This window comes from Chiloscyllium plagiosum, chromosome 11 (genome assembly GCF_004010195.1).
Source record: "Chiloscyllium plagiosum isolate BGI_BamShark_2017 chromosome 11, ASM401019v2, whole genome shotgun sequence".
Classification (NCBI taxonomy): domain Eukaryota; kingdom Metazoa; phylum Chordata; class Chondrichthyes; order Orectolobiformes; family Hemiscylliidae; genus Chiloscyllium; species Chiloscyllium plagiosum.
In genome coordinates this window covers 44,057,796-44,085,389 of record NC_057720.1, presented here as the reverse complement: position 1 = coordinate 44,085,389, position 27,594 = coordinate 44,057,796, and the positions used below count along the sequence as shown (strand labels likewise).

The 27,594-nt window shown below is 41.2% G+C and overlaps 1 protein-coding gene across 10 annotated transcripts in view; it reads left to right on the top strand.

The window, feature by feature from the left end:
- The window catches only part of elavl4 (ELAV like neuron-specific RNA binding protein 4), a 148,026-nt gene that overhangs the window by 95,435 nt on the left and 24,997 nt on the right, over positions 1–27,594 (top strand). For all 10 annotated transcript variants that reach the window (XM_043699229.1, XM_043699232.1, XM_043699231.1 and 7 more), the window contains one exon: positions 27,338–27,563. In XM_043699229.1, coding sequence (XP_043555164.1) covers positions 27,338–27,563 — 226 coding nt within the window. The remainder of the gene's footprint in view (positions 1–27,337; positions 27,564–27,594) is intronic.

Genomic DNA, 27,594 nt, shown 5'->3' with positions numbered 1-27,594 from the left:
CAAAATTATGAGGGGCATGGATAGGGTAAACAGGCAAAGTCTTTTCCCTGGGGTGGGGGAGTCCAGAACTAGAGGGCATAGGTTTAGGGTGAGAGGGGAAAGATATAAAAGAGACCTAAGGGGCATCTTTTTCACTCAGGGTGGTACGTGTATGGAATGAGCTGCCAGAGGATGTGGTGGAGGCTGGTACAATTGCAACATTTAAGAGGCATTTGGATGGGTATATGAATAGGAAGGGTTTGGAGGGATATGGGCCAGGTGCTGGCAGGTGGGACTAGATTGGGTTGGCTATCTAGTTGGCATGGACGGGTTGGACCGAAGGGTCTGTTTCCATGCTGTACATCTCTATGACTCTATAACTTGCCCACTAGCGACGTCAGGCTCACTGGTCTATAGTTCCCTGGCTTGTCCTTACCACTCTTCTTAAACAGTGGCACCACGTTTGCCAACCTCCAGTCTTCCGGCACCTCACCTCTGACTATCGATCATACAAATATCCCAGAAAGAGGCCCAGCAATCACTTCTCTAGCTTCCCACAGAGTTCTAGGGTACGCCTGATCAGGTCCTGGGGATTTATCCACCTTTACCCATTTCAAGACATCCAGCACTTCCTCCTCTGTAACATGGATATTTTGCAAAATGTCCCATCTAGTTCCCTACGGTCTATATCTTCCATATCCTTTTCCAAAGTAAATACTAATGCAAAATACTCATTTAGTATCTCCCTCTTTTTCTGCAGCTCCGCACAAAGGCCGCCTTGCTGATCTTTGAGGGGCCCTATTCTCTTCCTAGATACCCTTTTGTCCTTAATATATTTGTAAAATCTCTTTGGATTCTCCTTAATTCTATTTGCCAACGCTATCTCATGTCCCCTTTTTGCCCTCCTGATTTCCCTCTTGATTATACTCTTCTAAGGATTCACTCGATCTATCCTGTCCATACCTTACATATGCTTCCTTCTTTTTAACCAAACCCTCAATTTTTTTAGTCATCCAGCATTCCCTATACCTACCAGCCTTTCCTGTCACCCTAACAGGAATATATTTTCTCTGGATTCTCGTAATCTCATTTCTGAAGACTTCCCATTTTCTAGCCGTACCTTTTCCTGTGAACATCTGCCCCCAATCATCTTTTGAAAGTTCTTGCCTAATACCATCAAAATTGACCTTTCACCAATTTAGAACTTCAACTTTTACATCTGGTCTATCCTTTTCCATCATTATTTTAAATCTAATAGAATTATGGTCGCTGGCCCCAAAGTGCTCCCCTACTGACACCTCAGTCACTTGCCCTGCCTTATTTCCCAAGTGTAGGTCAAGTTTTGCACCTTTTCCAGTAGAAAATTGTCTTGTACCTACTTAACAAATTCCTCTCCATCTAAACCTTTAACACTATGGCAGTCTCAGTCTATGTTTGGAAATTTAAAATCCCCTACCATAACCATCCTATTATTCCTACAGATAGTTGAGATCTCCTTACAAGTTTGTTTCTCAATTTTCCTCTGACTATTAGGGGGTCTAAAATACAATCCCAATAAGGTTATCATCCCTTTCTTATTTCTCAGTTCCACCCAAATAACTTCCCTGAATGTATTTCCGGGAATATCCACTTTTCCACATTAAACTCCATTTGCCACCTCTCAGCCCTTCTCTCTGTTCTTCTGTAACCTACAACATCCTTTTTCACTATCCACAACTCTAACGACCTTAGTGTCATCCGCAAATTTACCAACCCATCCTTCTATGCCCTCATCCAGGTCATTTATAAAAGTGACAAACAGATCCTTGCAGTACACCACTAGTAACTGAACTCCAGGATGAATATTTCCCATCAACCACCACCTTCTTTCAGCTCGCCAATTTCTGATCCAAATCGCTAAATCACTCTCAATCCTATACCTCTGTATTTTGTGCAATCTCTTACTGTGGGGAACCTTATTAAATGCCTTACTGAAATCCATATACACCACATCAACCACTTTACGCTCTTCCACCTGTTGGGTCACCTTCTCAAAGAACTCAGTAAGATTTGTCAGGCATGACCTACCCTTCATAAAACCATGTTGACTATCCTAATCCATTTATTCCTTTCCAGAATATTATAAATCCTATCTCTTATAACCCTTTCCAACACTTTACCCACAACTGAAGTAAAGCTCACTGGTCTATAGTTTCCAGGGTTGTCTCTACTCCCCTTCTTGAACAAGAGAACAATATTTACTATCCTCCAGTCTTCTGATACTATTCCTGTAGACAATGACGACAATAAAGATCAAAGCCAAAGGCTCGCAATCTCTTCCCTGGCTTCCCAGAGAAACCTAGGATAAATCCCATAAAGCCCAGGGAATTATCTACTTTTACACTTTCCAGAATTGCTAACACCTCCTCCTTGTGAACGTCAATCCCATCTAGTCTAGTAGCCTGTATCTCAGTATTCTCCTCGACAATATTGTCTTTTTCCAGTGTGAATACTGGCGAAAAGTATTCATTTAGCGCTTCTCCTATCTCCTCTGACTCCATGCACAACTTCCCACTACTATCCTTGATTGACCCTAATCTTACTTTAGTCATTCTTTTATTCCTGATATCCCTGTAGAAATCCTTAGGGTTTTTCTTGATCCTATCCTCCAATGACTTCTCACGTCCCCTCCTGGCTGTCTCTTTAGGTCTTCCCTGGCTAACATGTAAACTCAAGCGCCCTAAGTGAGCTATCAGATCTCATCCTAACGTAAGCCTTCTTCTTCCTCTTGTGGTGGTAGTTGCTGGAGCATTGAGTAAATTTAAGGAGGAGACAGACAAATTATCAATTACGAAAGGGTTGAAGTGTTATGGACAGTGGGCAGGAAAGTGGATTTGAAGCTAAGATGAGATAAGCTGTGATCGTATCAAATAACGGAGCAGGCTTGAGGGACTGAATTATCTACTCCTGTTCTTGATTCTTATGTTTTTGTGTAAGTTTCAATGGGTTCAGAAGAATTGCAGTGTAATAAATTACATAAATCTGTGATATCTGACAAAACCTAATGTGACAAAAATAGGATATTTTTTTAAAAATAAGAATTGCAATATGTCATTTTTAGATAGTTCATTCACAGAATATGTTGTGTGGGATAGTGAGGATAATGAACAGTTATCCACTTTACTGATAATACACATTGTGAAGAATTTATAGCACTAGTAATGCAATTCATTCTATTTAGAACTGTTGTCTCAGTGCCAGGAATGTGAATTCTAGGTGCAGAGTATGTAGTTGGAAACTTATTGAAAGAAATAATACTCCCTGACAACCTAGGCAGCAAAGGGAAGGCTGCAGAAAACCACTTAGTCGTAGAATGATTAGCTTTCCGGTCATCTCCAATTTTCATCTCACTTTTATTCACAGCTATAATGCCATTATGTCTTTCTATCCATATAATCAAAAGATAGACTGACCTCAGTATTACTATTTACAAGATGGTAAAATACATAAAGACACGTCAACAATGCTTATGGGCCTCTCCACCACCAGTAGAGATGTTTAATGCCCTGCTTTCTGTGATGTTTATTATTGGTTTGAACTAAATTGGATCAGCTAATATTCTGGAGCATTATAAGTTTTGTCACAATGCACTGGTATACTGGAAATTGAGCCCTGCTATTCCCAGAATTGTCACAAACGTAAAAGATTTTAAAATAAGCAAATAAAATTCCCCAATTTACCTGACTTTCAGACCCACATTGATAGAAAGCATGGGTCAGTTTTCTGTACTTAACAAGAATTACTATTTGTTTCAAATAATTAGACCCCAGCTACTAGTAACCAGTTATAAACCAGCAGCAAATAACATTCTATGTAAAATGCTAATGCCCTTATAAAGCCTTCCTTACACACAGACAAGATAAACATAGGAAAAAAAACGTGGACAGAATGCACTAGTCTTTGTTTACAAAATCCATTGAGTTAATTCTTGCTGATCAGAAGATTTCTTTTTGGCTTTTCCTTTTCTGAATGCTTTCACTGGTTTGCAAGAGGGACAGGGTCTTATCAATTAAAAGTTGCTTACAACAACTACTTAAGGAAAGATACATTGGTTTTCTTCAGATTTAAAGTGGGTTTCGACCACAGAAAGCAGAGAAACAGCTTTTGAGCTGGTGGAGATTTTATTATTTCTCTCTGTATCTTGTTCCCAAACCCAATTTTAATTACCTGAGAACCAATTATATTGTTGCTGGTCGGCAAAAAGCCTTTTCCGTAGATAATTGGTTATTGGTCCATAAACCAATCAACTTCTTATTCCCAACCAAAACTTCATCTGAATACAGAATCCCTCAGTTCTAGTTGTCTGCAATCAAAACTTCAGTTACTGCTTGTTCAAGCAGGTGTTTAAATTATGCTTGCCCATAAATGTCAGGTTACTAGCTTTTCAAAACATGCAGCAATCCTTGTAAAATCCTGGTTCTAAAACTGTTCTTTCTCATTTAAATCTACAATTTTAAAAAGCATAAAAATAAAAAGAGACTACCTTTATATCTTCTGTGGTTGCATGTTTATGGTGTTATGCTTACAAACCATTTGATAGTTTTAAAACCTTAGTAAAAATAAACTTATGAAGGACATTGAAACAGATACAATCAGACCTTAGCCAGTGATTACCAGGGATTTAAAAAGAAATGGTTTGGCCCTAGTCAAAACAGAAAGGTAGGGCAAACAAATTAAGAGTTCCTCAAATGAAATATAAAATAGAAATTGAGATAGAGAGAACAAAGTATGCTTATGACAGGTAAAGATATAATTGAGATTTATAGTACAATACGAAAGCATATGAGAGAAGTGAAGAGGGGTTATGAGCAAAGACAAATGGCCAGCATAAAGAGGAATCCCAAAGTTTTCTACAGGGTTAGGATACATAAATAGTTAAAAGTTGGTAAAACGAGGATTTGGAATAATTAGGACCCTAATAGTGAATTTATACATGGAGTCATAGAGCATGGCAGAGGTATTAAGTGAGTACTTTTCATCAGTTTTTACCAAGGATGTCAATCTACCTAGGCCATGGTGACAGAGGAGAACACTTTGTCACTGCAAGATTCAAAATTAAAAGGGAAGAAGTATTGGATGAACTTTCAATACTTAAAGTTTAAAAAAACACCAGGACCAGATGAGATGCATCCTAAGATATTGAAAAAAGTGAGAATGGAAATTGCAGGGTCACTGGCCATAATCTTTCAATCTTCCTTAGTCTCGGGAGACAACAAAGGACTGGCAAATTGTGGAGATTAAAAGCTTGTTCACAAAAGTTTGCAAGAATGAGCAATTACAAGTCAGTCAGTTTAGCTTCAGTAATGGGGAGACTTATAGAAGTAATTATTTGTGATAGAAATAATGGTCACATGGAAAAAGATGGTCTGATTATGTTGACCCAACACAGATTTCTAATTGTGTTTAACAAACTTGACGTTTTTAGAAGAGATATGGTTGATGTGGTGTGCGCGGACTTTGAAAAGTCGTTTAGTACAGTGTCACACCACAGACCTATGAGCAAAGTTATAGCTCATGGAGTAAAGGGGCGAATAGCAAGTTGAACACAAAATTAGTGGATTCATAAAAATAAGAGGGTAATGGTCAATTGATATCTTTTGGGCTGAAGTAATGTTTGAATTTAACTTCCCCAGAAGTTATATTGGGTTCCTTGCTTTTCCTGATGCATATCAGTGATCTAGATCTTGGGACACAGGGGACAATTTCAAAGTTTGAGGATGATATGAAACTTGGCAGCATTATAAACTATGAGAAGAACAGTGTGGAAGTCCAAACGGTTGGTAGAGTAGACAGATAGTTGGCAGATTTAGTTCAGTGCAGAAAGCTGAGAGGTTATGTATTTTGGTGGAAGTGTAGTAATGTCAACAAGGTGGTTCTCATTGAACGTAAGTTACCTGATTGGACCACACCGATATCCCTAATCAGGGAACCCTAGCTGACAGAAATAAACAGGAGCATTTTTAGTTCTGCTCACTCTAGGAGCTGGCTCTATGATAGTTGGGTCAGTGTCATGTACTATGTATACGTAAATTAGGGGTGCCTTGATGATGGGATACCTGCCTTCATGGAGTTATTTCGATGGCGAACAAGAGAAAAATATGTCACTACAGAGATGCACTTATAACAGTCGTCTTTAAATTGGAGTAAGCATTTCTGGCAGCATGCTGCTAATTGGAAAACTTGACTTGTTTGATTCTGCCATCGAAAAATGGGCTCAGTATGTGGAAAGAATGCATTAATTTTCCAGGCAAATGACATTGGGGCAGACAAAAAGTAACAAGCGATTCTCCAGACAGTATGTGGACCTGCAGCTTTTTCAGTTATTAGAAGCCTAACTTACTCAGAGGCACCAAATGCTAAAACCTTTCAAGAGTTGATGGATTTAGCTAAGGAATATTACAATCCCAATCTCTTCTAAGTCTGAGATGCTACTGGTTTTACTTGACAGTTTGACAACCAGACAAATCCGTATCAGAATTTTGACTGGCAGATTTTGGTTTAACCCTAAGTAAGGTGTTGAGAGACCGCTTAGTATGTGAGATTAATGATGTAACCACGCAAATGCACCTACTGGTCGAAGCCCAACTGGACTTCAAATAGACACTACAAATCGATTTGTCATTAGAAAATGTGGCAAGTGGACACTCCTATCATGGGCTTGGGGAAAACAACTTAAGTGAAAGTGATTGAATTACTTCATTCAGGACATATCCTGCACAGAGAGACCCTAGGTCAGCCTACAACAAAACCTCAAAACAAAACCAAGCCTCAGCCAAACAATTAAAATTTTGAGGATTTGGGCTGGGAAACCATTGTAGTTGCTGCCAGTATGCAGACTCGCGACAGCAAAAGAGGCTTGAATTGAGTAAGAGAACTCATAGACCAGTATCCAGGAGAGCACAAACCCTGGAAAGTCCTCATATAGCTGGTTTGGAACAGTTAAATTGCCTAGCAACATCCAAGTGAGAGCCAATCAAAATAAACGTCTGGTTAAATGGTCACCCAGTCCTAATGGAGGCTGTTACAGATGCGGCTGTATCAGTGATTGCGGAACCAGGCTTTACCAAAATTCACTCTGGCTGTCAGAACCCATGAGTTAGCATTGAAGAAACCTCTGAGGACATGGCAGATGTTGCAGCCTCAATTGAGTTGCCACCTTAAAAAGATGATGAATTTCGGCCTAGACACTGTGGGTGCACGAGGCAGATCACAGGGCAGCACACACCGTCCATATGCAAGGCAGAGCCAGAGGATCCAGATCTGGTGCAAAAATGCCCCAGGAGAAGCTATAGGAAAACAAACGGAGCTACATCCCAGGACTTGGACCGGTGGGGGGGGTGGGGGGGGGCAGGCAATGTAGTGATTGGAATGATGTCAGCCAAATGAATCTCATAGAATATGAGTTTCCAGATTGGGGCTGTTAATCTGGTCCAATCAGGAGCCCTGGCTGACAGCTATAAACAGTAGTGTCAGGCATTCTGCTCACTTTAGGAGCTGGCTCTGTGCCAGCTGGGTCAGTGTCATGTACCATGCACATGTAAATAAAAGTTGACTTGGTGACAGGATAACCGGCCTTCTTGGAGTGATGTGGGCATGAACAAGAGAGTACAAATTTAAAGTGATGTACAAGTATAGCAAATGCAATATGAGAATAGATTTTTTCACACTAAGTCACACAATAACATCATGTGAGAACATATACTGTATCATTACAAATTTAAACTGTTTGCATAAGACTCTAACATATTCACAATAGATAAATTGACCTATTGCATGCAAAGTAACGTAACAATGCTTGTGAAAATCTGTAATACAAAAGAGATTCGAATTGGAGAAGTGTAGAGACTTTGAAGGATTCTAGGCCTAGGGAGGTTACACAGAATGAGGGGTTTCTAAAACAAACAATGAGAATCTTACAGTTGAGATTTTGCCAAGCCAGGAGCCAGTGCAGGTCAGCAAGTACCTGTGATCAGTGAGTGAGACTTGATGCGATTTAAGATATGAACAGCGGTACAGTTATATGTGTTGATACTTATCAAAACCATTGAACTTAGAATGAAATGGGATATAAACTTTGCAATTCCAAAACTCAGGGTTCATACCCAAAAGAACATTACATTCAGAATGATAATCACAAAAAACAATAATAATGTAAAAAGTTAAGTTGTTATAGTGTTCTGACACAGGGTAAACTCTCCTGCTTAGTTTAAAACCAGCAACACCGAAAAGATTTATCTCATGCAGTAATCTGTAAAAATTGAGTGGCCAAGAACTATTTAAGGTAAACATTAACAACTTTATTTTTTAAAGTATAACAGAGAATAATTAACTAACCACTATTTACAATTTCTTCCTGTGACCTATCTTTTACCTTCCCTTCTATAATACTAGTCCAATAAAACTCCCAATTAAGATTTACAAAACAGCACTTCTTATCTCAAAACGAGACAGCTGTATGTTCTTGTTTTTGGATCTTCCTGTGTCTTCTTTTCTCCTTGTTAGGAATTTCTGCGTCACAGATTACTAATCAAAAAGATACCTTTTTAAGAGAATTATTTTTCAGGCAGTCTGTTTACATACTGGGCTTGTCAGTTCTCCTTTCAACTGTTCAATTTCCCCCTGTCTTATACCCCAGAGCATGGGATTGTGTCATTGGCTTTTACAATTGTCAATCTCCTCAACTCAAACTTGATTGGAAATTGGTGTTTTTTTTATTGGGATATAATTTAAACTGATTGGCCAAATTCAATTTTGTGTTTGTCTCCAGGTAACGAACTACTCGAGTTGTTCAACCCAGTGTTACATATATTGTTGCCTTATTGAGAACACTTGGTGCTGTGTCCGGTAGTACTGCTGCTTTTAACTCTCTTAAAGGTACACCCACATCTTCATAACAATAACCTTAACAAACCATTGGGCTACTCTCTCATTAGACAGACGTGACTTTGGAGGTCACCACATCTCAGTTGAGTGGAGAGATTTGAAAGGAGAGGTATTCATAATAAGAAAGTGGTGAAGAATCTGTTGAGTAATTTTTTGTTAGTACATTATAGCATCTAGGGTATAATCAGATTTAAATTCTAGATTTGCTACACAAAGTGTTTAAAATGATACAGACAAGAAAAATCATAAACAATTAAACGTTGGATGAATATGTTAAGATATGGATTATTCAAAATGGATATTTTGTATCAGTTTTCACTAGTGACAAGGACAACGTGGATACAAAATCAGGGAGCAGAACTGTGATATAATTAAAGAAATTAGCATACACAGAAAGGAGGCTCCAAGTAGTTTGGCAGGCTTAAAAGTAGATAAACGTCCAGGACTAGACGAAATAAATGAAAAGTTAGTGGTGTGGTAAAAGTGAGGTGGGTAGATTATAGTAGCAGATAGACATGCTCCTCAGATGGGCTGATCAGTGACAAATGGAATTCAATCCATGTAAAGTGTTGCACTCAAGCAGACAGACAAGGCAAGGGAATACATGATGAACAGTAGGACCCTGGGAAACAACAAAGATCAGAGGAATCTTGGTGTGCTTGTCCACTGGTCCTTTAAAGTATTAGGGCAGATAGATAAAATGGTTAAGACATATAGGATTCTTAACTCTATTCGACGATGCAAGGAGTTTAAGAGCAGCAGGTTATGTTGGAACTGTATAAAACAACAGTTAGGCCACAGCAAGAGTATTCTGTGCAGTTCTGGAACCCACATTATAGGAGGCATGTGATTGTATCAGAGGGGTGCAGAGGAGATTTATCTGGGCTGGCGAGTTTTAGTTATGAAGAGAGTTTGGATGGACCGTGATTGTTTTTCTTGGAGCAGAGGAGACTGAGGAGGGGGTATGAGGAACATGATTGAGATGTACAAAGTTATGAGGGGCATAGACATGGAAGACATGAAGGAACTTTTCTCTTTGTTGGACAGATGAATGTCTGGGAGCATAGATTTAAGGTAAAGAGCAAGAGTTTAGAGGCGGTGTGAGGAAATATTTCTTCACCCATAGGCAGGATTTTCATTCTGATGACAAGAAACATAAGGTGAGGTCATTTCCAGATCCCAAACACACCTTGGGACAGAGTTAGGGAAGGCAAACAGGTCATTCGTCAATGAGCAAAATGCTCATTGCCCTGAGGAGAAAGTACACTCCTTATTTCTACCATTTCACACACCCATACTCACAACACCTGTTTTATGGTCTGGGGAATGGTGCACATCCAACCTCTATTGAGATGAGCAGAGTATGAGTAGGAAGGTTATAAACTAGACACCTGACCTATATTACATACCACCGCACCAAAAATACACCTGGCAGATGCAAATATCAAACCCAAGTTTCATTGGACCTCTCTAACAATTGACAGAGAGGTGGGGTGGCAGTCAATTATTGGTCTGAAGAATGGAATGCAAGTGGGACTATAGACAGGGGCCTCAATCTAATCTGGGTTTCACTATTGTTACTTCTATCTGGAGTCATGTAGAAAATTTGAGTGCAAGAACATATCATGAGAACCAGAGGCCTAAAACCCAGGGTTAGCTCTTGGGTTCTTGGAACCCTGGGGTCCTCCTGCAGGCAATACAGTGCAAGGAGAGGGAGATCCTCTTCCTGGAGAATGACAGGGAAAGGCCACCCAACCAATAATGCAAAAGCAGAAATGAGATTCGAAAAAAATTAAACCCAGTGTCGGAAAATAAATGATCTAATAAGTTTAGCAAGGTGAGCCAATGGGCCCTTAAGTATTTTTCCTCTGACACCTTACTTTGGAGAGGAGCATCAGGTTGCATGCTTCTTTTGAACAAACGAGGAGTTGCCATATTGTTACGACACGGGGTAAACCATCCTGCTTAATTTAAAATCAGCAACACAGAAAAGGTTTATCCCATACAGCAATTTGTAAAACTTCAAGTGGGCAAGAACTATTTGAAATAAAAATGAACAACTTTATTTTGTAAAATATAACAGCGAACAATTAACTAACAACCATTTACAGTTCCTTCCTTTAATCTATCTTTTATCTTTCCTTCAATAATACTAGTATGATAGAACTCCCATTTAAGAGTAACAGAAAAATTCAAATTTAAAAACCAGCCAGTGGTCGAATCTTCTCTTTATCTTCGTCAGTAGATTTGCTCCCAAGGTCAGCATTTAGGTTTTTCTCCATGCAAACTCCTTCTCTAGACAGGTACCTCTCAGAGAATTCTGACTAACAGTCTACATCTGTTGGTTTGGGGGCAGTTCTCCTCCCAGCTGTTTAATTTTCCCCAGTCTTATACCCCAAAGCATCGGCTTTTAAGATCGTCAATATACTAAATTCAAACTTGATTGGAATTTGGTATTTTTCGGGGTATCATTTAAACTGATTAGCCTAATTTGAATCTGTTTTGTCATTTCCAGGCAACCAGCTACCGCAGTAACTGGAGCACATGTAACATGTGTCTTATTGAGAACATTTGATGCTGTCATTGCTAACTTTTACTCACTTAAAAGTATAGTACATCCACATCTTCATAACAAAAAATGAACCATCATAATGAAAAGATAGCTTCATTTTTTTTCTCTACTTTTTAAACACATTGCCCTAACATACAGCTATTACTTTCTTCCCATATGCCTGTATGTGTGTTTTATAGGTATATATATATTAAAAAAATTAAATAAAGACAAATCTCATCCGTTAAATCCGTGATAACACAATTGCAATTACATTCTTCCAACCCGCAACATGTGTGATTTGTAAATTAAAAGTTTGTAACATAAGATTTCAATGAAATAGTCTCATATTCTTGTCTTTAAAGCGTTCTAAGAATGTAAGTGGATCGTGGTCACTGTACACAACCGTCTCCGATACATTGTTTGTTAGATACACATTAAAATGTTGTAAGGCCAGTACCAAACTCAATAGTTCTCTTTCGATCGTGGAGTATTTCCTTTGGTGGATGTCGATCTTCTTCGAAAAGTAACCAACTGGCAGTTCAATCCCATCCTCATCTTCCTATAGGAGTACAGCTCCAACTCCAATGTCACTAGCATCGATGGCAACTTTAAAAGGTTTTTGAATAATTTGGTGTTGCTAAAGCTGGTTTGGTGGTTAATATTGATTTCAAATTGTCAAATGCCTCCTGGCATGGTTCATTCCACCGAAACTGTGTGTTGTTCTTCAGCAAATCAGTTAACAGTGCCACTACACTGCTGAAGTTTGGAACAAACTTCCGATAGAATCCGTTGAGTCCTTAGAATTGAAGCACCTCTTCCTTTGAGGTTGGTCATGGAAATTCCTCAATGGCTTTCGTCTTTGCGTTCCGTGGATTCAACCTTCCATGACCAATGTTATGTTCCAAGAACGTCACCTCTGCTTTCACAAATTCCATTTTATTTAAGTTTATCACCAGTTTTGCTTCTCGTAGTCATTCAAAGAGCTTTGCCAACTGTACCATGCAATCTTTTCAGGACTTACTAAAGATCACTACATTACATAGAACATAGAAAAATACAGCGCAGTACAGGCCCTTTGGCCCTCGATGTTGCGCCTATCCAAGCCCACCTAACCTACACTAGCCCACTATCCTCCATATGCCTATCCGATGCCCATAAAGAGGGAGAGTCCACCACTGCTACTGGCAGGGCATTCCATGAACTCACGACTCGCTGAGTAAAGAATCTACCCCTAACATCTGTCCTATACCTACCACCCCTTAATTTAAAGCTATGCCCCCTCGTAATAGCTGGCCCCATACATGGAAAAAGGTTCTCATGGTCAAGACATTGTCCAAATAGACTGCACAGTTTGTTAACCCAGCCATAACTCTGTTCATCAGTCTTTGGAATGTGGCAGGTGCGTTCTTCATTCCAAAGGGGAACACTTTAAACTGATATAGCCCATTTGGGGTTACAAACGCGGAAATTTCTTTTGCTGACTCTGATAAAGGCACCTGCCAGTAACCACGCATTAAGTCCAATTTGGTGATGTAACTGGCTTGTCCAACTTTGTCAATATAGTCCTCCACTCTAGGAATTGGATATGAGTCTGATTTTGTAATGGTGTTGATCTTCTGATGATCCACGCAGAATCATTGAGTCCCACCCAGTTTGGGAACTAAGACGATTGGTGAACTCCACTCGCTCTAGCTTGGTTCGATGATGTCCTCGTCAAGCATGGCCTCCACCTCCTTCTGGACCTGTTTGGCTTTGAAAGGATTAAGCTGATCATGGTGTTGTTTTATCAGAGCAGTATTTCCTGTATTCCATGTACAATAGCATTAGTCCTCCCCACCTGATTCTTACATATGTCCTTGTATTGCAGTAACAAATCGTTAAACTGCGTTCTATGCTCCTGAGACAGATAGCTTACTAACCTATTCCACTCCTCAAGGATTTCTTCATTTTTAAAATCTAATTTGAGGCACCCTAAAATCCAAATTTGATTTCTGGATTTGATTCTTCACTCTGCAGAGCAGTAACTAACACCTGTTTCTCCAATTCTTTCTCTCTAATATAATACAGTTTCAACATGTTCACTTGACATACTCAATGCCTTTTTTTCTATCTGGCATCTTTACTAAATAGTTCACCTGACTCAACTTCTTTTCAATTTGATAGGGACCACTAATCTGGCTTTGAAGGAATGTCTTATCACTAGTAACAGTACTAAGACGTCATCCCTCAGGAAAACATGAGTCTCAGAGCTTTTATCTGCCACCTATTTCATTCTATACTGTGCCCTCTTTAGGCGCTGTTTAGCTAACTCACCTACTCTATTTAATCTCTCCTTCACCTCCAATACATGATCTAAGTGTGAGATCTCTGACTTTGGTCCTGTCAATTTTTATTTAATTAATTTCAAAGGGCCTCTCACTTTATGACCAAATATTAACTCAAAGGAAGTGAACTGAGTAGATTTGTTTGGGGTATCTCTAATGGCAAACAATACAAATGGGATACCTTTATCCCAATCATTCCAGTAATCCTTACAGTATGCTCTCAAATGGTCTTCAAGGTCTGAGTTAAAAATCACACAACACCAGGTTATAGTCCAACAGGTTTTTCGGAAGCACTAGATTTTGGAATGCTGCTCCTTCATCAGGTGGTTGTGGAGAATAAGGTTGTAAGACACAGAATTTATAGCAAAAGTTTACAGTGTGATGTAATTGAAATTATATATTGAAAAAGACCTGGATTGTTTGTTAAATCTCTCATCTTTTAGAATGACCATGTTGGTTTCAGTTCTTTCATATGTAAATTGCAAAACCTTTTTTTAAAAGTTACATTCTCAAGTGAACTTTAACAATTGGTGTCATGTTGGCCCAAATAATGTATTGAAGGTGTGAGCCTCCCTGTGCGAGGCTGTCTGAGCCACAATGGTCAGACTGATTCTAATCTAAAAAACGATTTACAGAATCTTACATGGATTCATGCAGTTTTTAAGCAAAGTAAAATGTAATTCTGCAAGTTCAAATTCACCCCACAAACTTATATGTGTATGTGTGTTGGGGGGAGTGGTTATGAGTGTCTGTGAGAAGGTGTCTGTGTGTGTGAGTGTAAAGGGCTTTAAGTCTGTGAGAGGTTGTGTGTGTGTATGAGAGAGGGTCTGCGTTAGTGTGTGTGTGTGTCTGTGTGTGTGTATAGTACAATGGGGTCACCTGTCGTGTGACATGAACCCAAGGTCCCAGTTGAGGCCATCCCCATGGGTACCGAACTTCGCTATCAGCTTCTGCTTGGACACGTTTTGTTGTTGGTCAATACCGAAGTCCACCTTGAAGGACAGTCACCCGAAGGTCCGAGGTCGATTGTTCCTGACTGCTGAAGTGCTGTCCGACTGATGGGAATGCTCCTGTCTGTTGATTGTTTTGCTGTGTCTGTTCATCTGTTGCTGTAGCCTCTGTTTGGTCTCACCAATGTACCTTGCCTCAGGGCATCCTTGCCTGCAGCATATGAGATAGACAACATTGGCTAAGTTGCATGAGTACCTGCCACATACATGGTGGGAAATATTCCCATGTGTAATGACAGTACCCGTGTCGACATTCTGACACGTCTTGCAGGGCCTACCATGACAACGTTGCGTGGTATTGTCCTGAAAGCCAGGCAGTTTGCTACGAACAATGATCTCTTTGAGGTTTGGTGGCTGTTTAAAGGTGAGAAGTGGAGGTGTGGGGAAGGTCTTGGCGAGGTGCTCATTCTCATTGACAATGTTTTGTAGGCTGCAAAGAACATGGCATAGTTTTTTTGGCTCCTGTGAAGTACTGGACAACAAAGGGTACCCTGTTGGTTGCAGCTCGTGTCTGTCTCCTGAGGAGGTCATAATGGTTTCTCGCTGTGGCACGTCGGGACTGGCGGTCGATGAGTTGAACATCGTACCCCATTCTTATGAGGGCATCCCTGAGTACTTCCAAGTGCCCATCACGTTCCTCCTCATCTGAACAGATCCTATGTATGCGTAGTGCTTGTCCAAAGGAGATGGCCGTTTTAATATGTTTCGGGTGGAAGCTAGAGAAGTGTTGCATCACGAGGTTATCCGTGGGTTTGTGGTTGAGCGAGGTGCTGAGGTGCCCATCCTTAATGGAGACGCATACATCCAAGAATGAGACAGATACTAGAGAGTAGTCCATGGTGAGTTTGATGGTGGGATGAAACTCATTGATATCACTGCAAAGTTGTTTCAGTGATTTTTTGCCATTGGTCCAGAGGACGAAATTGTCGTTAATATACCTGATGTATAGTGTTGGTTGGAGACCCTGTGAAGAGAAGAAGTCTTGTTCGAACTTGTGTACGATAATGTTGGCACATTGGGGTGCAAATTTGGTCCCCATAGCTGTTCCATGTGTCTGGATGAAGAACTGGTTCTCAAAGGTGAAGACATTGTGATTGAGGATAAAGCGGATAAGTCATAGGATGGTGCTCGGAGTTTGGCAGTTGTTAGTGTTGAGTACTGAGGCTGTACTTTGTCCTCAACCGGGACCTTGGGTTCATGTCACACTACAGGTGACCCCATTGCACTTCACACACACAGACGGACACAGACACTGACACTCCTACACACGCACACACACACTTGCAGTATGTGTGACTGTACACTCACACATACACTCCATACACACCCTTTCACACATACTTATAACCACCCCCTCCCACCACCCCCCCCCCCCCCCCCCCACATGCACACATGCACAAATAAGTTTGTGGGGTGAATTTGTACTTGCAGAATTACATTTTACTTTGCTCAAAAACTGCATGAATCCATGTAAGATTCTGTAAATCTGTTTTTTGGATTAGAATCAGTCTGACCATTGTGGCACAGATAGCCTCACACAGGGAGCTAATACCTTTAATACATTATTTGGACCGACATGGCACCAATTGTTAAAGTTCACTTGAGAATGTAACTTTTAAAAAAAGTTTTGCGATTTACATATGAAAGAACTGAAACCAATATGGTCATTCTAAAAGATGAGAGACTTACAAACAATCCAGATCTTTTTCAATATATAATTTCAATTACATCACACTGTAAACTTTTGCTATAAATTCTGTGTCTTATTCTCCTCAACCACCTGATGAAGCAGCAGCACTCCAAAAGCTAGTGCTTCCAAATAAACCTACTGGGATTCAGGATGATATGCACTGGATTTAAAGTACTGTATACCTAAGCTATCCATAACCTCCTTAAACAGACTAGCAGTAAAATTTGACCCTTGATCCAACTGAATCTCTCTGGGTAGCCCATACTGCATGAAGAAAGCTACTAACTCCTCTACCACCTTTTTTGCCTTGATGCTCCATAATGGAATTACCTCCAGAAATCTGGTAGACACATCCATTATGGTTAACAAGCACTGGTTCCCACTTTTAGTTCTCGGGAGGGGACCTACACAATCAATTATAACCCACATGAAAGGTTCCTCTAATGCGGGAATTGGCTACAAAGGTGCTGGTTTTATTACCGCCTGTGGCTTACCTATTATTTGGCATGCATGACACGTACGGCAAAAGTTAACCACATCCTTGTGCATTTCAGGCAAATAAAAATGTTTTTGTACCTTAGCCTGAGTCTTTCGTACCTCTAGGTGACCTCCTACAGGTAGCTCATGTGCTACCTGTCTGTATGCTACCAGCAACACAATCTGCTGCACCTTGGCCATTTCTCCCCAGCACTAATTTCCATTTCTGCGTTAGGATTTTATAACCCTCCGGAATATTCTCTGCCTCCTTTTCAGAGTACACATCCTCATATATCTCTTTTATTGTCTTATTTTGCTCTTGCAAGTCTCTGAGCCTTTCAGGATGAAACACTTCTGTCTGACTCTGCCTGTTCAGGTTTTTCCTGCACCACTATGTCAAACAGGGAATCCGCTAATTGAACCTCAGTTCCTTCATCTTTCTCTTTACTTTTTGCTTCGTGCTGTGACTTATGATAGTGGGATCTGGTTACCACACAGTCTGGGAAAAGACCAGAATATTTCTGTTTTAACTCCTCAGTTTTTTGGTCTTCCTTGGGCTTCTCCACAACATGGGGTGTCACTCCCACCTTGGATCCTGCCAAATTATTCCCAACAACAAACTGAATTCCTGGAACTGACACTCTGTCAATCATTCCCACTGTAACTTCCCCAGTCTTAAGTTGGCACTCCAACCTGATGTTACAGAAGGGAATGCTAAATTTCTGTCCATCTATCCCACATATTATCACACTCTTGGGTAACAGATCAGAAGGAGGGCACATTTGCTCATCCCTTACTATCAGCAACTGGTTAGATCCTGTATCCCTCAAAATTATAACTTCTTGTCCTTCTCCCCTGTTCTTTCTGAATAAACTTTACCCACAAAGGCGAATTCTTTGTAGAGATCAGGTACTAACTCCATATCCAGCCCCTGCCTAGGCTGTTCACTTCCCTGCAGCTCCTCGGCTGTTCTTGGAGTTTCCTTTACTACCTTCACTAATGCCACTCGCTTAGCTTCTTTTGCCACATCTTTTCCCACGGCGCCTTTCTTTAAGGACCCGTGGCAGTGAAAACACCTTTTCCTAGTGTCCTTCTGAAACTACCAACACTGTAATTTTCTGTGGCCCGCTCCATTATAGTGAAGACACCTGAGGCCTTTCACCTCCTGTCCACCCTCTTGTGCTTCTTTAACATGTGGTAAATTCTTATCAGTGCTCTCTACTCTTGGTTTCGTAGTGTAGGATCTGCCCTTCTCCCAACATTTCTATCTTCACAGGATGAAGTTCTGGCCGGAAGCTTGTCTTATGCACCAATCTGCTAATTCTGCTACTCTTGTCACTTCCTGAACTTTCTGTTCCTCCACGTGAATTCTTACCATCTCTGGAAGTGAATTTTTAAACTCCTCCAGCAAAATAATCTGTCTTAGAGCCTCAAACTTCTTATCTATTTTCAAAGCACGTATCCATCGATTAGAATGACAATGTTTAATTCTTTCCAACTCAACATTAGTCTGACCTGGTTCCTTCTTTGTGTTTCTAAACTGCTGTCTATATGCTTCTGGTACCAATTCATAAGCACTTAAAATAGCCTGTTTAACCTCTTCATAATCCATTGACACCTCATCGGATAGTGCGGCAAATACCTCATTAGCTCTGCCTACCAGTTTAGTCTGAACTAGCATTACCCATAAATCCTCAGACCACTCCATCTGCCTAGTCAATTTTTCAAATGAAATTAATAAGGCTTCACATCTTTCTCATCAAAATGTAGCAGAGTCTTGGCATATTTGTATATATCACTACTTTCTCTTTTAATCTCCATCTGTTTATTTGACTTTGCTGACTAAGTCGCAACTTGTCAAGTTCAAATTCTCTCTTTTTGCTCTGCTAAGAACTTTCTTTCTCTTTCTTTCTCCCTTTTCTCTTTCTCTCTTTGCTCAACTAAGAACCTTTTCTCTCTCTCTTTTCCTCTCGCTCCCTTTGTTCATCTTCTAACTCAATTTTCCTCAATTGTAATTTAAGTTTTTCTACCTCTACTGCACCTGTCTGTTCCTCTGATACACCTAAGTATTTGACTAACTCCCTTACAATTTCATCTTTACTTTTGTCCTTGGTTAAACTCAAATCTAACATATTTGTTAATTCTAAAAGTATGGCCTTTTTCTTTTCTTCTAAACTTTCTTGGCAAATTTGAGAAAAATCTTTAAATTCCAGAACCTCTTTAGCAATTTTAAGAGCCATTTCTCTCACTTTTAATTTAATCAACCACAAGTCACCGAACATATACAAATTGCCTCCCCTACATTTTATTTAATGATCTAGGACACTAACCTGCAAGTGTTTAAATCTGCTGGGAGTTTTCATACCCCCGGATCTATTCAAATCTATCTAAACCAGTTCAAATCATGGACCCGAGCCCCCACACTGTTATGACACAGGGTAAACCCTCCTGCTTAATTTAAAACCAGCAACACAGAAAAGATTTATCCCATGCAGTAATCTGTAAAAATTCAAGTGGCCAAGGTCTATTTAAAGTAAAAATTAACAACTTTATTTCTTAAAGTATATCAGAGAATAATCAACTAACAACTATTTACAACTCCTTCCTCCAACCTATCTTTGACTTTCCCTTCTATAATACTAGTCCGATTAAACTCCCAATTAAGGTTTACAGAAAAACTCAAATTTTAAAGCCAACCAGTGGTTGAATCTTCTCTTTATCTTTGTCCATAGATTGGCTACCCAGGTCAGTGTTAAGGCTTTTCTCTGTGCAAACTCCTTCTCTAGACAGGTACCTCTCAGAGAGTTCTGACTAGCAGTCTACAGCTGTTGGCCTGGTGACAGTTCTCCTCCCAGCTGTTCAATTTTCCTGGTCTTATACCCCAAAGCATCAGATTATGTCATTGCCTTTTAAAATTGTCGATATACTCAATTCAAACTTGGGTTGTAATTTAGTATTTTTCGTGGTATCATTTAAACTGATTGGCCTAATTTGAATCTGTTTTGGCGTTTCCAGGCAGCCAGCTACCCCAGTAGCTGGAGCACATGTTGCATTGTGTCTTATTGAGAACACTTGGTGCTATTACTGCTAGCTTTTACTCTCTTAAAGGTATACTACACCCACACCTTCATAAAAATATCTTATTTGCTTACTTATCAGAACCTTGGCTCAGAACCTTGGTAGTATTGAATTGACATTGAGTCATATTCAGCTTCTAATGAAAAAGAACAGCTGATAGTGTCCAAATGGACCAGCTGTGCCTTTTCTCTTTTTGTCCTTGAAGAAACAGGCCCATTATGCCTGGAAGAAGGTCAAATACTGTTGAATGGATCCCAATCTTAACCTGATTGCACCCCAGGTGAAATTCAGGCCATAAGAGGTCAGCAATGACCTCGGCACCATGGGCATTCATGGTGGACGGCATACCATGAGTTGCAATGAGTTGCAATGAGAAGCTTAAGTACTGCAGAGGCTTCTGCGCACTAAGTTTAACTTTCATGGTCACAACATGTCTCCCACAGATGCAATAGTGATTCATAATTAACTAATTAATTATTAATAATAAATATTGCCCTAACCACCACTAGGTTAAGAGCCATAGCAGTCAAGCACAAAAGAAGCACTGTCATATCTCTACAATTACATGATCCTTCAGTGCAGATACAATCACCTTTGTTGGTCATTATGTGCAGGCAGTGGGTGAGGACCATATTGCAAATATACAACAGGATATATCAGAAGCAGTTGCAGTTATAAGAGGGACACTTGGATGATGGAGGACAGCCACATCCTTGTTCAAATTGGGCACCAATGCATGGTCCATTGGAAAGAAGGCTGTATCTAGATCAACAGCAGCAACAGATGTGCTGGCATACGTCAGAATTCCCTTGGGAAGTGTGGGGTCATGAACAAAAAAATTAAGGAGTTTATTCACTTCATTTGTGCCACCATGGCTCAAGTTTTGAGCACATGAGCTCTTCCAGTGACAGAGTGCTCAAGATCACAGAAGGCCATAACGCAGTTCTTGGAATCCGTGCACTTTTTTAAAAATTCATTTGTGGAATATGGGCGTCACTGACTAACCAGCAGTTATTGCCCATCCCTAGTTGCCCTTGAGAAGGTGGTAGTGAGCTGCCTTCTTGACCCGCTGCAGTCTACCTGCTGTGGGTTGACCCACAATATCATAGGGAGGGAATTCTGGAATTTTGACCAAGTGACAGTGAAGGAACAGCAATATATTTCCAAGTCAGGACGGTGAATGGTTTGGAGGGGAACTTGAAGGTAGTAGTGTTCCCATTTATCTGCTACCCTTGTCCATTTAGATGGAAATGTTTGTAGGTTTGGAATGTGCAGTCTCAGAATCTTTGGTGAATTTCTGCAGAACATCTCATAGATAATACACACCACTGCTATTGAGCATCGGTAGTGAAGGGATGGATGCTTGTGGAAGTGATACCAATCCAGCAGACTGCTTTTTCCAGGACAGTGTCAAGCTTCTTGAGTGTTGTTGGGGCTGCACTCATCCAGGCAAGTGGAGAGTATTCTACCACACTCCTGACTTGGGCCTTATAAATGGTTTCTCAGGCTCTGGGGAGTCAGTGGTGTGCTACCCACTGCAGTATTCCGAGCCTCTGATCCTGTCTTGTAGCCACTGTATTTATGTGGTGAATCCAGTTGAGTTTCTGGTCAATGATAATTACCAGGATATTGATTGTGCAGGATTCGGTGATGGTAATACCATTGAATGTCAAGGGGTGGTGGTTAGATTGTCTCTTATTAGTGATGGTCACAGCCTAGCATTTATGTGATGCAAATGTCACTTAACACTTGTAAGCCCCAGCCTTGATACTGTCCAGATCTTGTTGCATTAAACATGGACTGTTTCAGTATCTGAGGAGTCACAAACGGTGTTGAACACTGTGCAATCATCGTCAAACATCCCCACTTCTGACCTTCTGATGGAGACAAAGTCATTAATGAAGCAGTTGAAGATGGTTTGGACTCGGATACTACCCTGAGAAACTCTTAAAGAGATGTCCTGGAGATGAGATGACTGACCTTCTACAACCATGACCATCTTTCTATTTGTCTAAACGCCGGAGAGTTTGCCCCCAATACTGATTGATTCCAGTTTTGCTTGGGCTCCTTCATGCCAAACTTGATTGAATGCAGCCTTGATGTCAAGGGTTGTCACTCTCACCTCACCTCTGTCCATGTTTGAACCAACGCTGTAATGAGGTCAGGAGCTGAGTGGCCCCGGCAGAACCCAAACTGGGTATCACTGAGCAAATTATTGCTGAGCAGGTGTTGCTTGATAGCACTGTTGATGGCAATGTTCCAACATTTTGCTGATGATTGAGAGTTGACCGATGGGGCAATAATTTGCCGCGTTGGATTTGTCCTACTTTTTATGTACAGGACATACTTGGGCAATTTTCCACATTGTCAGGTAGGTGCCAGTGTTGAAACTGCACTGGAACAGCATGGCTAGGGGAGTGGCAAGGCTTCAGTACTGTTGCCGGAATATTATCAGGGCCCGTAGCCTTTGCAGTATCCAGTATATCCAACCACTTCTTGATGTCATGTGGAGTGAATTGAATTGGCTGAGGACTGGTATCTGGGGACAACTGGAGTAGGCTGAAATGGATCATCCACTTGACACTTCTGGCTGAAAGCTACAGCCTTGTCCTTTGCAGTGATGTGCTGGACTCTTGCGTTATTGAGAATGGAGATATTTGAATGGTTAGATTAGATTCCCTACAGTGTGGAAACAGGCCCAACCAGTCCACACCGATCCTCCGAAGAACAACCCACCCAGACCCATTTCACTCTGACTAATGCACCTAACACTATGGGCAATTTAGCATTGCCAATTTACCTGACATGCACATCTTTGGATTGTGGGAGGAAACCGGAGCACCCGGAGGAAACCCACGCAGACATGGAGAGAATGTGCAAACTCCTCACAGACAGTCACCCAAGGCTGGAATTGAACCTGGGACCCTGGTGCTGTGAGGCAGCAGTGCTAACCACTAAGCCACTGTGCCCCCTCCTCTTCCAAAATGTTCAATCATCCACCACCAATCACGATTGGATGTGGCAGGACTGCATGGCTTAGTTGTGATCTGTTGGTTATGAGATTGCTTAGCTCTGTCTATCACTTGCTGCTTATGCTATTTGACATAAAAGTGGTCCTGTTTGGTAGCTTCACCATATTGACACCCCATTGTCAGGTATGCCTGGTACTGCTCCTGGCTTGCCCTCCTGCATTCTCCATTCAACTAGGGTTGATCCTCTGGCTTGATGGTAATGGTTAAGTGGGGGATATGCCAGTCCATGAGATTACAGATTGTGTTGGAGTACAATTCTGCTGCTGATGGCCCCATAACGCCTCATGGATGCCCATTCTTGAGTTGCTAAATCTGTTTGAAATCTGTCTCGTTGAGCACGGTGGTAGTGCCACACAACACGATGGAGATTATTCTCAATGTGAAGGTGGGACTTCGTCTCCACAAGGGCTGCTTGGTGGTCGCTCTTACAATATTATCATGGACAGGTACATCTGCAGATGGCATACTGGTAAGATTGAGGTCAAGAATGTTTTTCCCTCTTGTTGTTCCCTCACCATCTGCCGCAGACCCAGTCTAGTGTCTATGACATTTAGGACCCAACCAGCTCGATCAGAGTACTGTTGCCAATCCACTCTTGGTGGTGGACATTGAAATCTCCCACCCAGAGTACAATTTTCTGCCCTTGCCAACCTCAGTGCTTCCTCTAAGTGTTGTTCCACATGGAAAAGTGCCAATTCATCAGCTGAGGGAGGAGGGTGTATGGTAATCAGCAGGAGCTTTCCTTGCCCGTGTTTAACCTGAAGCCATGAAACTTCATGGGGTCTGGAGTCAATGTTGAGGAATCCCACAGCAACTCTGACTGTATACTACTGTGCCACCACCTCAACTGGGTCTGTCCCGCAGGTAGGATAGGATGTATCCAGAAATGGTGTTAGTAGTGTCTGGGACATTGTCTGTCAGGTATGATTCCGTGAGTATGACTATGTCAGGCTCTTTCTTGACTAGCCTGTGAGACAGCTCTCTCAATTTTGGCACAAGGTCCCAGATGTTAGTAAGGAGGATTTTTCAGGGTCAATAGCGCTGTTTCTGTCCATTCCGGTGCCAAGACCGATACCAGGTGATCTGTCCAGTTTCATTTCTTTGAGACTTAGTCACGATTGGTACAACTTGCTAGGCCACTTCAGAGGTCAGTTGAGAGTCAATGACATTTCTGTGGGTCTGGAGTCACATTGAGGACTATCAGGTGAGGAGGGCAGATTTCCTTCTGTGAAGGACATTAATGAACCAGATGGGTTTTTTTCTCCAGCAATCGACAATGATTTCATGGTCATCAGTAGATTCTTAATTCCAGATTCATTTTATTGAATTCAGTCTCCACCATCTGTTGTGGCAGGATTCAAACCCAGATCTCCAGGACATTAGCTGAGTTTCTGGATTAATAGTCCAGCAATACTACCACTAGGCCATCGCCTTCCCAACTGTGCATTGATGGCCAAGAATGCATGCCAAACTTTGTAGCTGGACCAGTCAGTGTCGCTAATGGCTTGGGGATGTCTGAAGGGGATATCAGTTGCAATACTGAACTGCAGGTGCTGGAAATCTGAAACAAAAACAGAAAATGCTCAAGAAACTCAGCAGATCTGGCAGCATCTGTAAAAAGAGAAACAGAGTTAATATCCAGTGACTGAAGTTGACTCAAAACACTAATTCTGTTTCTCGCTCTACAGATACTGCCAGATCTGCTGGGTTTCTGCAGCACTTTATGTTTTTCATTCCAGCTGGTGTTCCCTCCAGTTATCCAAATCCCCAGACAAGAGCTGACGATGTCACAGAGAAGAATGAGGAAGCCTGCTCTCATTGTCATCATCAACCTCCTTACCCCCACTGATGGAGGGAGCCTGTGTGAAGCAGAATTTGATGAAAGAGTCTGTCCCTACAGTGATTCAGATGTAACAGCCTCAGGAGATGCCCTCAATGGCACCTTCACAACACAGACAACCATATTACAATCACAGCTGTCGGCAGGCCAGCCATGACCAACTTTTCTCTACTTCATCTGAGCTCAGGGGGTAGCATTGTGTAGAAGTGGCTGAGTATGCAGACATTACATCGCAGAGCGCACTGAGGAGATACTGATGTGTCTTCTTCCTGTAATTGCACCATAAGCTAGATATGTGAGCCTCCTTTTCTAAATAGTGAGACAAACAACGATGTATAAAGTGGTGAAAGAAATCGATGGTTCATCCTTGTGACAGTAAAACCTCTGATCAGATGTGCACCCTGTGGCAGTAAGTTTTTAGTTTTGTAAGCTGCATCTTCAATAGACATTTTAGCACTGACAGATCAAACTGGGTTCTGAACTGGGTTCTAACCCATTCATCTTGGGTTAGAAGTGTTCAGTTGAAACTTGATATTGATGAAATCTTTGAACCCTGCGACAAACCTGGTCATCTCCCTGAATAGTTGGAGCAGCTTTGATGTTCTGCATCTGCTCCTCCTCTTCATTCTTCACTTCTATTACCTGCTGCTTCACTTCCATTGATGAGTTGTATCCCTCCAGGGCCTCACCCTCATCAATGTTCACATGTCTCTGGAGGGCCACGTTATGAAATGCTCAGCAGACCACCACAATGAAGGAGACCCGTGCAGGTGTGTATTGCAGTGTTTCATCTGACTAATCGTGACCCTGAATCGCATTCTCAGAAATTAGATGGCCTGCTCAAGGGTACTCCTAGAAACAGATAGCTCCAGTTGTATCACTTTCTCCGTATTTCTCATGGAGGAGTAAGTGCCCATCTCTTCAAATGCCTTAAGATGCCACATGCTGGCAGTGGCAAATCAATTGTCTGGGTGGCAACTTGCCAATTGGATGCCTTTGTGCTTGCTATCCTATTAAAGACAGAAAATTGGCTACTGCAACTGATCAGAGATGAGATCTGGAACATTGGCAATCCGTGAGAGAGACAGGCACAGCTGAGTGGGTTGTAATGAGCCATTCTCATAAAGATGGATATTTGATGAAAATATATCACGGCGAAAGTTGTTCAGACTCTTTTCTTGCACACTGCTCTGGCATTGATGCATGAAACCTCTAACTCTGAGTTGAAGGCCTCCACACACAGCAGGAAAAATGCCAGTTGGGACACATAATTCCTCCTGCAATTGGTTGCCTGTCTCCAAACCTACCAGCACAAGGATGCAAAAAGTCAGCTTTCATGTTCATCTCAACTAGGTAAAACAGCGTAAGTCACTTCCTGAGCTTGTACTATGGAAATTTTCACCCATGGCCGTTTGAGATAAATGAGTCTTTTGAATGTTGAGCTAATGAACAAGACATAAACTCAGCGATGAAGAGGTATGATGTACAATTTGGCAAAGATTTGAAGGGGATCATTCAGTCGCCAGCACCCCTACAAGTTTTCTTTTTAAACTCTTTCATGGGATGTGGGCACCGCTGGCTAGGCCAGCATTTGTTGCTCATCCCTAATTGCCCAGAGAACAGTTGAGAATCAACCACATTGCGGTGGGTCTGGAGTCACGTGTAATGATTGCCGTTTCCTTCCCTAAAGGATATTAGTGAACTAAGTGGGGATTTTTTTCCTGACAGTTGTTTCGTGGTCATCATTAGACCTCTGTCAATTTCAAATTCCACCAGGGCAGTAATTTAACCCAGGTCCACAGAACATTACCTGGGTTTCTGGATTAATAGTCTGGCGATAATACTACTAGGCCATCACCACCCCTTAACACAGGCCTATTTGCATTGCCCAGTCACAATGAGTCTAAAAGAAGAGTCATATTAAAATCAAAATGTTAACTCTGTTTCTCTCTCTACTAAGCTCTGATGATATAAATATCATTAATATAATTAACTCAGTTTAAGACGTTAGCTACCAGACTACTGGGTTTCTCCAATAAATTCTGTTTTTATTTCAGATATCCAGTATCCCTGCAATATTTTCTTTTTGTTTTCCAATTTAATGTCTGCAGCTCTCATATCCTACCAGAGTCCAACTGACCTCCAAAATCCATATTTTAATAATGAGACTGTATTTTAACTGATCTGCTCCTTTTAATGTAACCTGAGGGTGAGGCCCTCGGGTAAATGGTCATTTAGAGGCAGATGTGGTATCTACTAAGCTCTGATGATTTAGATAGCAATTGTTGCTGCTACTTTATGATTTTTGATCTGAAGAACCCTAACTGAAACGGTTCTTCTTTTTTGCATCGACAACAAATTACAAATGGCACACATTTGTGGCAGTATGATAAATATGCAAAAAAAACTGTTCATCTCAAATGTCTTTCAGGTGTTTCTAGAGGAGTTGGGTTCATCCGTTTTGATAAACGAATAGAAGCAGAGGAAGCAATCAAGGGACTGAATGGGCAGAAACCTTCCGGTGCTACAGAACCAATAACTGTGAAATTTGCCAATAATCCCAGCCAGAAAACAAGCCAAGCACTACTCTCACAGTTGTATCAGTCACCAAGCAGACGTTATCCTGGGCCCCTGCATCATCAGGCTCAGAGGTTCAGGTAATAACAAACATACATTTTAGTTGGCTTC